Genomic DNA, 11,277 nt, shown 5'->3' on the forward strand with positions numbered 1-11,277 from the left:
TTAAAGTACGTCTTTTATGGTTAGGTAAAAAAGTTTGAAGTATAGTAAAAAATTAAATCTTTTTATGTCTGGTTTGGTAAATTAAGTTTAAAATACAGTAAAAAATCAAATTGATAGACTATTCTAGGTCTATCCGGTTCCTGACAACCTTGGCATCTCCGAAAAGTCTCCAATCTCCATCTTCTCATACCAACATCAATCATCAATTTTTAGATGAGCACATAGAAGAAAAAGAAACCAATTCCAGTCCTCATCTCCAATTGTTTCCACATTTTGAAATCCAGGTCTAAACAAAAACAAACACGGATATCTCGACCAGGGCTAATGGTACATATTAACATGTTCAACAGAAAACCTTATTTTCCAGCTTCAACATGAGATCTCAAATATTTCATACATTTTACACTTGGTAACATTAACATCAAAAGTGTTCTTGGACTACAATAGAAACAACTCTTAGTTTTTTATTCACATGTTGCTTTCTTACTTGGACTGCATAGCGTTCAAAGGGTTGCTACTTGCTTTTCATCCACATCTGGCGTTCTGTATGGAGTACAATTAGCATGTTGAACTTTGCAGATCACTATATTATATTTATTGTTGATAGGTATCAGCATTTTCCCTTCATTTGAAGCATTTAGCATCCAAAAGAGTTTCACCCTCAAAAGGCTCAAAATCTTCAATCATCTGATTCACTCGCTCCTTCTGTGCCTCGTCAGAAAGGTCAACCTTGGTCCACTCATAAAGCTCCATGTCATAACACTCATCCATCACAAATTTTGGGATTTCAGTCCCACGGAAAAGCCACAAACCCTTGACCTTGAATGGAGGCTCGTTTCCAATAATCAACATCTTTCCAAACGCGTATTTCCTTGCAAGATCCATACGCTGAAGGAATCCACCAACCTTATTCATGGTCACAAATGAGACAGTGTTCTCATCATTGTACTTGTAGTTGCAAAACCAAAGAGAGTATCCCTCTGGATCATACATGTCCCAAAAACCTTCAACAAAATCAATAAATATATAATATATCAGCCAAGTGTTAGTTTGAAAAGACTGATCTTTTAGGAAAAAATAAAAAAATAAAAAATGAAAATACCTTTGATTGCAACCTCACGGAAGTTAGTTTTGGTGTTTGAGTAAAGCCTCTTCCAGTCATCCAAAACCATAGGACTCGGAGGCAATAAATCAAGAGGATTCTTTGCCTTAGGCTTTGGTGCCTCTTCCTCCTCTGGGGCAACTTCAGGCTTGGGTTTAGGGGCTTCTTCTTTCTTGACTTCCTTTTTAGGCTCGGGTTTTGGTTTATCCTCTGGTTTCTTGGCTGAAGGAATAGGAGGGAGAACTTCTGCTTGTTTGATTTCTCCAAATATCTTTCTCACGTTTGGTTGATTAACCATGGTCCAGAAATACCTCTCAAAATGAGGAAACTCAGAAGTGAAGCTCTTTGTCAACACCACTTTAAACTTGAATGCCAAGTTACATATCATGATGATGTCAGCCAAAGTCACGGAATCACCAACCAAAAAAGTGTGTGATGCAAGATACGTGTTTAGAGCACCAAGACCTCTTTTCACAGCAGAGATATAATTCTCCTCAACCTTCAAATCATACACACAAATTTATCATTTGGACAATTTCATAAATACTAATGGAGAAGTCAATGATATATCAAAGTAAACTAATAAAAAAATAATATAAAATTAAATTTAGAGGAATAGAAGTTTCTGACTAACAGGTTTGATATAGGGGGAATATCCAACTCTTGGCATGGCCCATCCTCTCAAATTAGCATCAAGCTCCAATGTAGAAAAGTCTATCCATTGCTCAATTTGACCCTGCATATATATATATATATTTTAAAAAAGACATGCTTCATTATCTGTTATCTTTATTCCTTCATAATGAGAAAATAACCAAAAAAAACCTACATATTCTATCGGTGAAGACCCCATGAGAGAGCTTTCAGGCTTCAAACTAGCAACTACAGCAACCAAGAATCCAAGATAACAAAATAAGCTCAATTACTCAAAATCAAAAGAGGATTAAAAACAATGACTAATTGATTTCTCACCATATCGAGCAATTGCATTACTTTCAAATATAGGGCCATCTGGAGTCTCAAGGACAGGAACCTGCATTAATGATGAATCACAGGGTGTAACAGATTAAATAAGATTTTGTATTTTGTAAAAAGTGTTAATCGGATTATAAATAAAAAACTATACCTTTCCAATAGGGTTCATTTTAATAAACTCAGGAGTTTTATTTGACACACCCATCTGAAAGTTTTCAGCCATTTTGATTTCAACACCAACATATTCTGCAGCAATTAATGTCTTGAAAACATTCTTGTTGTGGGACCCCGCATGTATAATCTGCAACAAGCACAATACATCTATCAATTGATCGCAAACAAACAATAAAATCTCAAATTTAATAGATCTGATGTTAAAAAATCTCTACAAATTAGCATAAAAGAAAAGGCAACATTAACAGAAGTTTATTAAATTTGTTGTAAAATACACGAACTTGAAAACTTAGGAAAGGTAAGGTTATGCCACTATAACTAGCCAGAGAAATCATAAGGTTAAAATAAGGTATATATAACCATGATTAACGTTCTGAATAAAGCTAAAACAATTCATAAATATCCTTACCTAATACCAACTATTTATAAAGAGTTAATGATTTCTTTATGCAACATAGTTAAATTTATGCAAAGGAATGGGCTTCTTCCCAATTTATGTAACAAACGTTCAGCTTGTTGACTTGTTGCCAGCTTTTAACAATTCATAGAGCAATCCACTTCATTGCATATTGTGGTAAAAACGTGTAACTTAATTAATAAGGATATACAGTACCCACTAAGTGTTCTTAACCCATTTTAAAAATATATGTCGATCAAGGTTATAGTTTAATCGGGTAAAATTAAAATATGCTAAACTACAAACTGATCGTGTAGAAAGTGAAAACCTTACAAGTGCTTTTGTTGAAAAAAAATAGATAATATTTAAACTAATATGAATTGTGTAATCATGTTTAAAGCTTTAATTATTCATAGAACTCATGAAAATGGACAAAGCGACTGGGAGATCGTACAATAAAGTTTCAGTGAGTTCTTCATATCACGATCAATGCGACAAAGTTGAAATCAGTAAGCGAAAACAAAAGGAACGAACAAAATGCACATCAATACCCTGATCCGCACAGTTTGTATATACAAAGAGATATCCATCACAAACTACGCACAAAAAAACATGTACTAATAAAAACTAACACAGTAAGGACTCAAAACTAGCGCAATAAGGAACGAAAAACTCACCAGCGACATTGCTTAAGGAACAAACGATCGCCTTCTACAGAAACAAAATAGACCCAATACTTGAAATCTGGATTTAAAGAAATCTGAGATGAATCAGTGAGATAAAAAGTACACTGAATATTTGATCAGAGAAAAAGAAATGCAAATCTTGGGGTTTTGGTAGGGAGATAGGGTTTTCAAACAGAAAAGCGGGCAAACCGGAATTTTTACTCGGTTCATATCTCTTTTAAATCCGGTCGTTTGTTGGTGTACAAACAAACCGGATTACATCAAAAATGCACATCAATGGTGGGTTTGAGAGAATTAGGAACAGAGATTTGGTAGAAAAATTAGTCCTGGTGTTTAAGTGAAAACTGATATTTGTCTATTTATAATATGAAGCTACGAGAAGAAGCAGAAGGATCTGTGGCGCAATGGTAGCGCGTCTGACTCCAGATCAGAAGGTTGCGTGTTCGATTCACGTCAGGTTCACTTTTTGACAAAAATCAAGAAGTTTAAGTTTATTACATTGTCTTTCTTATTTTTAACATTTTAATTTCATTTTTATGCAACACACACGTGCGTCTGCTTTAGGATGAGCTATAGCTAGAAAACTGAATTTCCATGTTATTTGCCAAAATCGTATCCATGTCACTGTGTACATGACAAAATTTGTTAAATAAGATTAATTTGTACAAGTTAAATTCCATTTTTAAAAACGTGGCTGGGAATCATGGCTTTAAATTAAATATTAGTGATTCGATACCTACTAATTATTTTGCTTTTCTTATAAAGATTAGTCCAAAACTATTTCATCTACAAGAAAATTTGATTTATAGTGTTATTTATATTTTTCTGGTTTAAACCCATCAATGAAAATGTGATTTATAATGTTGTTTTCAAAAAAAATGGTTTTACCATCCAGAAAGAGCTAGCGGCGCAGCTTGTTGCTCGTTTGCCTTGAATCGATATGTATTGAACTGGCATTAGATGTTTATTAGATTTAAAATTAATTCTTGATTTAATAATCGAAATTTATTTGAGATGTCCAAGCTCATAAGGGGCATGATTTTTATTAAAATTTTTGGTTTAACCCATCAATGAAAATGTTATTTTTCTCGTTCAAACATGTTTTCTGAAAAACATATTTTTGGTTCCGCTCTGTGCCTAGAATATATTTGGACCTGCTCTGCTCTAATAAAAAAAAAAGTCTTCAAATTCACGCTAAGCGTGATCGGATCTAAAAAAAGTTATTTATACGTTGATGATATTAAATTTTGTTTGAATAGATTGAATAATCAATTTACTGGGAAAGGTAGGGATAAACCATTAAACAAAACCTATGATGTAAAACAACCATGAAACATTCCTAATTAATGAGCCAAACTCTAGTGTTTCATGAAATATTCATGAGAAAATGGTTGCCCTTTGACACCGAAGAAAGTTGAATCAAGGAAAGTATTGTATTTTCTCATAAGAGAAGTTCACCTTATGTACAAGTATTTATTAAACAAAATAATTTCTACGGAGGAAATACATAATTATGTTGTTGATGAGAAGGCCATTGCGCTCCTTCCCTTGAGCAAGGTAGAGGTGCTGAATGTGCAATGTAGGTAGGGTATTGATGCCCCGGCATCAATACCGAAAAATCCGATGCATAAGCCGCTTGTACCTGTCACAAATGAAGCCACAATCTGCTATAATGGATTGTACTATATAAAAATAAAAGTGTTATAACCATCTTTTTGCAAATGATGGATTGTAAGATGGTGTCTAAGTCCTACATGAGTTCTTTGGAAAGAACATTTTAGGACTCCATATATCTATCAAATACAACTCATCATTGCATCCGACATGCAAACTTACATGTGATTGTGGACCTGCAAGTTTTTGCATAGGCCTAGAGTCCTCATGAAGAGAGTGACTGGTGCCATGTTGAGGCAAAGGGAATGAAGCATTTGGTCTAAAAAGATGTTCGAATATTGCCATTATAAGAAACATTGATATTAAAACTGCGGTAGCAACAAAACCAAAAGAAATTGCATTCATTGATGTCCCAAAGTTCTTCCATGGGCCTTCACCATCACCTCCTGTTTGAGGCGGGCTATGTGGCGAATCCGTGTACATGTTCCATGCCTTTGATCTTTCTGTATTGAACTCATCCATTCTCCTGCAAAATCACATCGCAAAAAATGTAAAAATCTTCCCAAATATAGTAAACTTTACACGACCTATGCAAGAACTACCCAATAAAACATCAAGAGATGGTGAAAACGGGATCTTTCCCTCACTTCGATAAAATTTATTGGGAATCAAAACCGGTTTTGTTTTGTTTTGGTTCCCATCGAACCCAAATATCAGTGTTTATAGGAACACGAGAAGAGTTTTTGTTTTTAAGACAAAGAAAGTCGATTTAGTTACCCGTTTCCAAAGAAAGATGATGGTGTATTGGCTTGAGACCCCACTACTTGTGAAGCTCCGGTGTATCGTGACACGATTGAGTTTCGGTCTTCAAGAAAGAAATGCTTTGTTCTTGTATATAGATGAACACACGAGACTCCAGTATAATTGTAATATATGTTAACTCGAAGAAAGCACAAGAGAATTCACAGTACGCAATGATACTTGATGCCTAACTTGATGAATACTATACCTTACTTGTTACCTGGAGAAGCCATAAGAAATATAATGAGGAAAGCCTTATAAGAAATCAAAAGCATGGATGGGCCTTTGTTGTCTTGGAGAGCCACGACAAGTATGAGCTATTGGTCCTTTTTTAAAGCATAATATTTTCACTTTTCCCTTGTATTATTTTACAAAAACAAAAACTCATGCGGGGTCGATTTGGGTTTTGTATTAATCAATGAGAAAACTGTGGAAAGTTGCTTTCAATGTTGTATCTTTAAAGAAACATATGAGGTTTGAGAGTTTAAATTTAAGTAGGATCATAAGACTCTTATCATGTAGTGTATACAACTATACATGATTTACATGCCAAATCAAAGATTGTTGGGGAATAAAGAGCCCACTCAAATAAGTGTGAAGCACATACGTTACCCAATTTGATCATATGGGAGTGATAATTGAAGGAGGGGAAACATGGCACATTCCATTAATATAAAACAAAACGTTGAAGGAAAGCTGCCATAAAGAAGTAAAGCGACCTATTTTATAAATTATTATTATCTTTCCAAAATTTTAGATGGGTGCCAAACATCCATCCCCACACAAAAATTAACATTATAATAAAAAATAAAAAAATAAATAAAAGGAGAATCAATGTTGGATATCATACAGCTATGCAACCATGATTGAAGCCAAGAAACATATGCAACTAAGAAGTTGATGGTGACCACTTCAACACATCTTTTGTTTTTAATAGAGGCGTTCTTTTGATTAAAGTTTTGTTTGTTTTTTAACTTTTGCATACTGCTGCAATAAGTTAAAGTAAGACGTGAAGGGGTTTGAAGTAGACGATCAAGTGTTGCGTCACACAACACACACGCATCAGTTTTTAAGTTAGAAGTCTTCTGAAAAACAAACAGCTGCGAATGGCCAAAGTGTTGCACGTGTGCTGCGCGACGCAATAATAAATGGTTAGAAGTAGTTTTTTTTTTTTAAAAAAAAAAAAAAAAAACAAACACCACATAAGTAATTACAATAATAAAATAAATTAAAATTGAATTTGAATAGAATAAATTACAATACATTTCAAAAAGTATATAAAATCACCGTAATTTGAGAAAATTTATAATTTTATTTCGAAAGATAACTATTACTCCTAAAGTATACTTATGCATTTGAGTCTGTTCAGTCGTGTCTATCGATGATTCCTTAAATAATTAAAAATATAACATATTCGAAAAACAAATTATTAATTATTATAATTTTAAATAATCAGAAAGTATTTATTATTTATTTATCTAACTATATAGTCTTATCAAAAGTATGTAATTAAAAATATTCATGTAAGTTATATGGACACCATTTATTGAGATTACATGTATGTGTGACAAGTATACGACCATATAAGCAAAATTTTATGTATTTACTACGCTATTTTGTTGTTGATTGATCAACTTTTCTTTGGGCTAAGGATCTATCAACCCATTCGATGGTTTTTTGACAAAGAACTACATGGGGTTATTGTAATTTGTGGTGACATTTTTTTTTTGACGACTTGTTTCCCTACCAAAGTTAGTTTGGTGGTTTAGGTTTGTACTTGGTAATAGAGACTACTTCATATAGGCATGAGCAAAAGAACCGAACCGGTTGGAACCGGCCCGAACCGGACCGGAACCGGGAACCGGCTTCGGCCAAAATTAAGAACCGAATCGGCCCGGCGGTTCCACCGGTTCCCGGTTCCTACCGGTTTTTGTCGTGTCTTCAAATGTTGGAACCGGTCCTTGAAAAATAGCATCATACGGTTCCGGTTTTTTCCGGTTCTAGCGGTTTTTTCCGGTTCCGGTTATATCGGTTCCGGTTCCTACCGGTTCCCGGTTCCAAAAATCCACAAAAATAATGTCCCGGTCCCGGCCCGATCGGTTCCATCGGGTTCCGGTTCCAGTACCGGTTCCGGCCGGTTCTCCGGTCCATATGCTCATCCCTAACTTCATATGTTTTTGTTGCCTCAATGGTCCAACATTGGGTGTTACAATATCACATCTTACAAGATAGCGACATATGTGGTATGAATTTTGATTACGTTTGTGACTTGGCTTCTCTTCGTAACACGCTTCTAATGTCACACTCCAAAACCAGAACGGCTGAAACGTTCGGGGGCGGAGGACGTCATGTATAGTATCATAACAATGCAAAGTAGTAAATAAGCAACGACATCATCCATTGCATTAATAGTATAATTTCATATAAGTGTGTTCTTTTCATAGTAATAAGACACCAAAAATGAATAATCAAAATAAAAGACGAGTCTTGACTGCGCTCCGTCTTCTCAAAACCTGCCATCAGTATCTGTCTACTGATGACCCGAGAATACAAGTTATTTTGAAAGCGTAGATCAGCATTTAAGCTGGTGAGTTCATAAGTATTTAGTGTCAATGTTTGTATAAGTTTACTGAAAATGTTTGTGAATGCTCAATCTAAATGTTTGTATATGTTTGAAAACTCCTAGAAAATCCTATATTTTCTACTAGTATAAAAAGTAGTCTTCTACCAAGACCCGACTGTTTTGTATGTTTGTTTCTCTGTAAAAGTGAATGTTTTTCCCAAATATAACTATCATTACCAAAATATAGTTTTATATTACCCTTTATGTGAGAAGATCACAATTTGAATATAATGGGAAAATGTATGTGTATTGCAATATTATTTGTATTAACTACTGAAGTAATAACTACCTTAAAACCAATGGTTTAATTAAGGCAAAATGTGATAAGATTGTTACCATACTAAATTGACTATAACACGACGATGAAAGACGTCAGAAGAAATGACATTTGGCACCCGTAGACTTGCAAATCCCACTATATCGAACAACAAGGGTGTAGGATAGTCAATCCAGTATAGATCTATACGCAAACTCACGCTCTCCCTCCAGGGGATTCTGGTTACAAAACGTGACACAAGGAAATGGTCGTTGTGTCATGAATTAGTATCTCACATTATGTTATTTTTGAACCTTGTTATAGTATACTTGTTATAGTAATAGTATTCTATGTATAGTATCCTCTGTATAGTATTCTCTGTATAGTATTCTCTGTTATAGTATTCTTTGTTATAGTATTTGTATATGATAATATTCTCCTAAACTATACATGTTATAGTTTACTAGTGATTTCTGTAATTAAATAAATGACTGAATGTATACCTTTGCTACCCAAAGGTACTGAATTGATTGATAGTACTTTTATATCTACATATAACCGATACCCTAAGTCCACATCCAAACAAGGAAAATGAAATAAAGCGAGTTAGCAGTCCTAAGTCCTTTAAACATTATTTATATAACTATATATATATATATATATATATATATATATATATATATATATATATATATAGATATAGACATGCTTTTGACAATATATAAGTTTAAAAGAGGTTTTGTAATACATTTAAAGAGTTTTGAACAATAAATAATAATGACTTGATGTCAGTTTATAAAATGATTTAAAATTAGTTTGTTTGATAACACGGTTTAAAGTAGTTGAAATCCTTTGTTTGAAACACAGTTTGAAGTATATGAAATCCTTTATTTGAAACACAATTATAAATCACATGTGATTGATTATATAATTAACATGTTTTGTACTTGTATGCCCCCCCCCCCCTAAAAGCATTTAAAATCATTTAAAATATAATTTAAGGGGTATGAACTCACCTGTAGTGAGTGATGTGAATGAACGATCGGTATAGGATGCTAGGTGTCAAGTGAAGACTTGAGCACACACACAGATCCTAGTTAGCACATAATGACACATGTATGTATCTAATTAGTGATTAAACAACTAATTAAGCAAGTATAGATGCCCTAGGACATGGAAAACACTTTGATTCGAGTGCTAGGAGTACAAAGGGTTGCATCTAAGGGGTGTAGGGCCTGACTTAGGAGTTTACGGCCCAAATGGTAATCCCCATGAGTTCACGGCCATTGGTTTACGGCCCAATGAGTTTACATCCCTAAACTCATGGTATTTGGTACCATATTGTGTGTTAAGGTCTTACAAGTCATTAAGAAGTGTTCTAGGTTCAAGTCCAAGCCTTAGGAAGGAGTGGTGGCACAAATGCACCACAAATTAGGGTTTACGGCCCAAGGAGATTGCCTTGGCTGTAAACACCTTTTGTTCTTGAGTTTCTTGATGTTTTCTAGTTGTTTAACAAATGATTCAAGCATATAACAAGCTAAGGGTAGTGTACTTACTTATAAGAAGCTTGTAAGGGTGTTTAAGGTCCAAGAACACTAGTGTGTGTTCTTGGTGCTCTTGGTGAAATGAAGAACACTTGAAGATCTATCAAAATGAAGAGATTTCATGGATGAAATCATGTACAATCACTAGATAAAGAGATTTAAGAACAAATCAAAGGAAAGAATTCTTACATTTTTGGAAGATCAAGATGAAGATCGTATGTTACTTGAGATAGAATTCGGGTTGTTGTAGTTTGATTCCATGGAGCTTAAGAGCCTAGTTCCTCAAGTGTGACACCTCAAATGGTTCATACAACATCAAGAACACTTGGAATAACATGAGAATAAGGATACTTATACAAAACTCGGTTTTTCCCTCTTGTGTACACACACTAGTCACAATAGTTCCACTAGTATCATTTCATGAATCATAGACCTCTTTATATAGTGTGGAGGATTAGGGTTACATTCATGTAAACCCTAATACCCATGACCTTTCATTTCCATAGGATCTATGGGTTAAACACTCCATGGACTATCCATGAAAGCTTAGCCCAACCTAAATGAACTTGGCCCACCAACTATATATAAGAGTCCATATTTAATTAGTTCCTTTTGATCACTAAATTAATTCTTGATCAATATTAATTAGATAATATGATTTCATATTATTGTATTAGAAATTATAATATATTAATATAAATCACTAGTATCCTTTTTCTCATTTTGTCTATCAAATTGTTTTGATGCCATGCAACCCAAATGGACCATGCCAAGTCGGGTCGAATACATACCAATAATAATTTAGGCTTAGACATCTAATCCAAAATTTTAGTGAGAGGGAACCAGATTGGGTTCAGGGTTTTGTTCGACAGCTAGCGCTCGGCAGTATATTCATCACGAGTGTGTTGTTATTAGGCTTATGTGGTGGATACGTGAGTTGGGGGTCATTGTCAAAGGCTGATGTTCCAGTTGTCAGGGAGTTCGTTGATGCATTCCCATAGGAGTTACCCATTTGCCTCCTAAGAGGAAGGTTGAGTTTAGGATCGACTTTGTGCGAGGTACGGCCCCTATTGCCAAGGCGATGTACCAATTTGCACCGCGTGAG

The 11,277-nt window shown here is 34.5% G+C and overlaps 2 protein-coding genes and 1 non-coding gene across 3 annotated transcripts; 1 reads left to right on the forward strand and 2 right to left on the reverse strand.

Annotated features, from left to right (window-relative positions):
- Positions 1–340: 340 nt before the first annotated feature.
- Positions 341–3,599, reverse strand: LOC145047600 (elongation factor 1-gamma 1-like). Its single transcript, XM_078995903.1, has 7 exons — positions 3,326–3,599; positions 2,229–2,378; positions 2,075–2,135; positions 1,932–1,984; positions 1,737–1,838; positions 1,103–1,601; positions 341–1,004 (listed from the first exon to the last, which is right to left on the reverse strand). Exons 1-7 carry the CDS (start codon positions 3,332–3,334, stop codon positions 625–627), a joined length of 1,254 nt encoding a protein of 417 aa, XP_078852029.1. The 5' UTR covers positions 3,335–3,599; the 3' UTR covers positions 341–624.
- A 125-nt stretch (positions 3,600–3,724) lies between these two features.
- Positions 3,725–3,796, forward strand: TRNAW-CCA (transfer RNA tryptophan (anticodon CCA)). Its single transcript has one exon. It is a non-coding gene; the product is annotated as a tRNA-Trp (tRNA).
- Positions 3,797–4,748: 952 nt separating this feature from the next.
- On the reverse strand, positions 4,749–6,445 carry LOC145047601 (multidrug resistance protein). The gene is made up of 4 exons (XM_078995904.1): positions 6,357–6,445; positions 5,726–5,969; positions 5,171–5,474; positions 4,749–4,976 (listed from the first exon to the last, which is right to left on the reverse strand). Exons 3-4 carry the CDS (start codon positions 5,468–5,470, stop codon positions 4,827–4,829), a joined length of 450 nt encoding a protein of 149 aa, XP_078852030.1. The 5' UTR covers positions 5,471–5,474; positions 5,726–5,969; positions 6,357–6,445; the 3' UTR covers positions 4,749–4,826.
- Between the last annotated feature and the right edge of the window lie 4,832 nt (positions 6,446–11,277).

The sequence above is a fragment of the Lactuca saligna genome, chromosome 5 (genome assembly GCF_052625555.1).
Source record: "Lactuca saligna cultivar CGN05327 chromosome 5, ASM5262555v1, whole genome shotgun sequence".
NCBI classification, from domain to species: Eukaryota; Viridiplantae; Streptophyta; class Magnoliopsida; order Asterales; family Asteraceae; genus Lactuca; species Lactuca saligna.